The 5,254-nt window shown below is 37.0% G+C and overlaps 1 protein-coding gene across 1 annotated transcript; it reads left to right on the plus strand.

The window, feature by feature from the left end:
- The first annotated feature begins 464 nt into the window (after window positions 1-464).
- LOC145045934 (uncharacterized) lies at window positions 465-2,172 on the plus strand. The gene is made up of 2 exons (XM_078994223.1): window positions 465-2,056; window positions 2,139-2,172. Exons 1-2 carry the CDS (start codon window positions 465-467, stop codon window positions 2,170-2,172), a joined length of 1,626 nt encoding a protein of 541 aa, XP_078850349.1.
- Window positions 2,173-5,254: the final 3,082 nt, after the last annotated feature.

Consider the following 5,254-nt stretch of genomic DNA (forward strand, 5'->3'; position numbering starts at 1 on the left):
GAGAGAGTTTGGTCCTTAAAGTTTTTTGACACTATTTATTTTTCATCTATTAAAAGAAGAGTTTGTTGAATATGTTTCAAAAGTTTCTATTAATTGTTTTATATTATATGTAGGGGTTATTATTCAATTATAATATTTATTTATTGGGATATATACAGTAAAGCCCTGATATTTTCATCTAATTGACACGAAAGTCTAAAACTAATTTTTTTATGACACAAAAGCCCGAATTACCGGCATTTATTGACCCGATTGACATTTTTTGCCGGTAACTCATTTAATAGCCGGTAATCGAGATGATGTGGCTACTAACGCTTACTTGGAAGATGACGAGGACATCATTAAATGAAGAAGGGTTAATTGAGCTGGAAAAACCTCTCTTTCTACTGCGACAATTCTAGGGTTTTTACTGTGAAGGAGATACGAATTCGAGTCCAAGGGAGATACGAGTTGGAGCCTTGAAGATGGAAGGTGTGTTGGACTTTGACACGATCGATGTGGAACTAGATGAAGACCTTCTAAAGAAACCGAGTAGGAGATGTAGAGATGAGTTCTTGAACTCACTGTCTCTTGACGATGAAGATGAAGACTTCATTATCCCATTATTCGAGAATGTTGAAGATGATGAAGCACCCGTGGAAGAAGAACCTTTGGATGACGAACAGGAGGATGAAGAAAATGTAGATGAAGTTGTGGATGAAGAGGAAAATGATAGTGAAGCTCAGTTTAAATATTCCACACATGATCCAAATGTGAAATGGAATAGAATGAAACCTCAAGAGGGAGAAAGGTATGAATCTCCACAGCAACTTAAACTCTGTTTAACAAATCATGCCATATCTAAAGGTTATCAGATTAGGTTTAATAAATGTGATAGTGTTAGACTACACTGTGTGTGTGCTAGTGATCATGAGAAATTTGGTTGCCCTTATTATGTTAAAGCCTCTTGGATAAGCACTGAAAAGTCATTCCAAATAAAGAAAATGTATCCACATCATACATGTGTCAAGAATTTTAACAATGGAAAACTTATGGGACCAACATGGTTAGCTAGACAATTCCTTAAAGAACTTATTAGGACACCTAATTTGAAAGCTAAGGAAATCCAAGAAAAAGTTCAACACAAATTTCACACTAAGATTTCATGGGTAAGGAGTTATAGGGCTAGATGTAGGGCAATGTCCATGATTGAGGGAAAATTAGGTGATCACTATGCAAGGGTGTGGGATTATGGTGGTGAATTGCTAAGATCCAATCCAGACAGCACCATTAAAATTTGTGTCGAAGACAACAATGATGGTACAACTATTTTCAAAAGGATGTACATATGTTTCAAATCAATCAAAGAAGGGTGGAAGATGGGTTGTAGAAGGGTAGTAGGGATCGATGGATCTTTTCTGAAAGGGCAGTGTAAGGGACAATTATTAACAGCCATAGGTAGGGACCCAAACAATCACGTTTTTCCCATAGCTTGGGTTGTAGTTGAAATTGAGAATAAGTTTAACTGGAAGTGGTTCCTTCAGTTGTTAGAGGTTGACCTTGGAATGGATGCAGGAAGGGGCATGTGTGTAATTTCAGACCAACATAAGGGTCTTCTTGAGGCAACAAAGGAGGTGTTACCATATGTTGAGCATAGACAGTGTGCACGACATATCTATGCCAACTTCAGAAAAGTATATAGTGGAATTCAGTTAAGGAACCTATTCTGGAAGGCTGCCAAATCAACTGTAGAGGGTGAATTCAAGAATCACATGGATGAGATAAGACAGATTAGCCCAAGTGCTTATGAACATCTAATGGTAAGGGAGCCAAATACATGGTGCAGGGCTTTCTTTTCCACTGGATTGGCGTGTGAGGCTGTAGAAAATGGTATGGCAGAATGCTTCAATGCAGTTATACTTGATGCTAGGAAGAAGCCACTATTGACCATGCTTGAAGAGATAAGGCTATATATGATGGATAGGTTTTACAACCTCAGGGAGTTAGCTGAAAAATGGGAAGGAGATGTGTGTCCATCTGCAATTAAGAAAATGGAAGAATTTGGTGAGGACTTGAAGTAAGTTCTCCTTGTTTTGTATACATTTATGCTAAGTTATTAATAACTTTTATGCTAATTTAGTAACAACTTTTATTTGCAGGTTTTGGAGGGTACACCCTAGTGGACAAAATTAATTTGAAGTTAGAAATGGTCTTGAATCATATGGAGTCAACATAGAGAAAAGGAGTTGTGCATGTAGACTTTGGGATGTATCAGGGATACCATGTGTCCATGCCCAAGCATCTATCATGTTAACTCATCAGGATCCAAAGACATTTATCAGCAAGTGGTTTGGTAAGGCAATGTACATTTCAAGTTATAGTTATAACATTCTACCTGTTAATGGCAGCAATTTATGGACAGAAGCTCCTTATATTAAGCCCTTACCCCCCTTAGAGAGGAGGATGCCAGGCAGGCCTACTGTGAAAAGGAAAAGGCATGTATCAGAGAGGGATGACAAGTTCTCTCAAGTGTCCTCAAAGGGCAGAACTGTCCAATGTCAAAACTATCAACAAAAGGGGCACAACAAGAAAACCTGTAAAAATCCACATGTTGAACCAGATCCTAAACCCAATAAGAAAATAGGCAGGCCAAGATTGGACCCTAGTCTAACCCAATGGACAAGACGTGGTAGAGGGGGGACAAGGGGAAATAGAGGAGGTGGTAGGGTACCTAGAGGTGGGGGTGGCTTTCATAGCTGGTTTGAAAGAGGTGAAACCTCAAATACAGTACCACCCCAAAAAAGGGTCAATGAAGAATATAATTCTGAAGAGATGGTGGATGTAGATGTGATGAGTGATGGAGATGGGCTGGATATGGCAGATATGGACTACATTACACAACAAATTACAGAGTTGAGGAAATCAGGTTACACTGATGTAGACATTATGAGATGCCTTGGAATTACAAAAGCTCATTTAGAAGAGTTTGGATATGTGGTAAGGTTTCATTTAGTGTTTATGTATATGATTAAGTGTTTTTTACTTTTTTTTTTTTCTGTTTTAGGCTGCCAATGTTGAAGGTGGACTAGAAGGAGATGGACAGGATAATGAAGAAGAAGGAGGACATGGAAAAGGAGATGGAGTGGAAGGAGGTGGAGATGGACAAGAAGGAGAAGGAGATGGAGAAAAAGAAGATGGAGAAGGAGATGAAGGAGATGGACAAGAAGAAGATGAAGAAGGGTTCCAGTGAATGATCCAGTACAACAAGGGCATTTTGGGAATAATATGAAACAAAGAACAAGGAGACCCTCAGAGAGGATCATTCTTCAGAAGCTGAAAAAGAAGGTGGTTGACCCTCTTGGTATAGGAATGTGTGAAGATAAGGCATTAGTTATAGATTAGTGATAGGGGTTATCATCTTTTGGTTCATATTTTGTAAAAGGTGGAACTATGTAAACTGATGCATACCATCTTTTGGTTCATATTTTGCATACCACTTTGTGGTTCATATTTTGTAAATGGTGGTACATATCCACTTATATTGGTTCATATTTTGTAAACAATTACTGGTAATTAAGCAAGGGCATTAACCAATGGTCACAATTGATCAATGTTATATTTTATTTCAAGTTTGGTTGTGCAGGTTAGCCTTGGTTATTGACAGTTTTATTATTCATATGTGGTTCATAGTTGTGGTACTTTGATTTCACCATAATTCAATACAACATAAGTAAAATGTTCATTACATTGCAAAAGAAACAACATCGTACATAGTGACTACATATCTCAATACATTATCTTAAAATACAAACCAAAACATAAACCCAAAATAAACCAGAACATTGACCACCTTGGAACAACACCACCTGCACCTTGCACTTGAGCTGGAACAACTTCTACTACTGCTTCTTCCATTTGTTCTACAACATCTCCATTCCACCCATTGTGCAATTGTAAGAGCAAGTCCTTGTACCACTGATTAGGGAGTGGAGGATCCACCCAATCAAAGAATTTGCAATCTTTACTCGAATCCTGGATAATCCAAGATTAAAGAAAGAAAAAAAAAACTAAAAGATGAAGAATTTCAACATTAACAACTAACCCTATAATTTGGGCATCCAATGAATCTTCTTCCAGGATTTCTTGTCTTCCATGAAGTCCACCTTCCAACTAAGTCACTGCAATCGCAATGTGTCATTTGAGGGGGATTGAACCTTCGCATAACCTTGCTTCCAATAGATGAAGAAGACGACATTCTCGTCTTTTCCTTTGAAAAATACGAAGCTAGGGTTCATGGGGATTGACGGTATGGTGCTTAAGTAAGGTCGACAACTCCACATAAGCCTCTCATTTAATAAATCAGTGGTCCATGTAAGCATTTGGTGCCACTTCACCAAGTAAACCGGATGCACCGGCAGAAAAGGTCAATCGGGTCAATAAATGCCGGTAATTCGGGCTTTTGTGTCAAAAAAAATTAGTTTGGGACTTTCGTGTCAATTGGATGAAAATATCGGGGCTTTACTGTATATATCCCTTATTTATTTTGGAATGTTTCTTATTTGTAAGAGTTTTAGAGTTTGTATAGGAAACTTTTTAAGACTATTATATAACACCATGTCTTATTTTATTTTGTTATATTTAAGGCTTGGGAGGTCATTTTTTCTTTTCGCCATGGACCTGCTATATCTTTGGACCGGCCTAGGTTAAAACAACATACTTATAAAAGGTATTTAAAAAGTGATAAAAAGTCGTAATTGAAAACAAGATGGGTTTTATAATTTTTTAAAACCACGAATGAATTATTTTACAAATCTAAAGTTTGAGTGTGTTTGACAAAAATAGTTGGTAGCGGGTAGTGAATAGCTTGTAGCTTGTAGTTGATAGTGTTTTGTTAAACACTACATAAAACAATATTTGGATTTAGAGCGTTTTGTTTAAACTTTAAACTAAACGTTAGAAGCTTCTAGTATCAAACAAAGTTTTATGTTCAAAACAGAGCATTTTGTCAAATATCATAAGCTCTCAAACGTTTTGTGCCGAACACGTCGTTATTTTCTTTCTCTTTTTGTTGCTCTTGCTTTAGAGGTTGTCTTCCTATACTTCCCTCAACCATGTAAACTTCACCGTATTTTCCTCTCACTTCCTTAAACGACATATTCCTTAAACTTAGGAAATCACCAACCCTCATTATCTTCCACTTTTTAGATTTTTTTTAATAAATATTAAACAAATAATATATTATTTTGTAGAAGTAGTGCTCCAAACACGGCTTTGC

The sequence above is a fragment of the Lactuca saligna genome, chromosome 5 (genome assembly GCF_052625555.1).
Source record: "Lactuca saligna cultivar CGN05327 chromosome 5, ASM5262555v1, whole genome shotgun sequence".
Classification (NCBI taxonomy): Eukaryota; Viridiplantae; Streptophyta; class Magnoliopsida; order Asterales; family Asteraceae; genus Lactuca; species Lactuca saligna.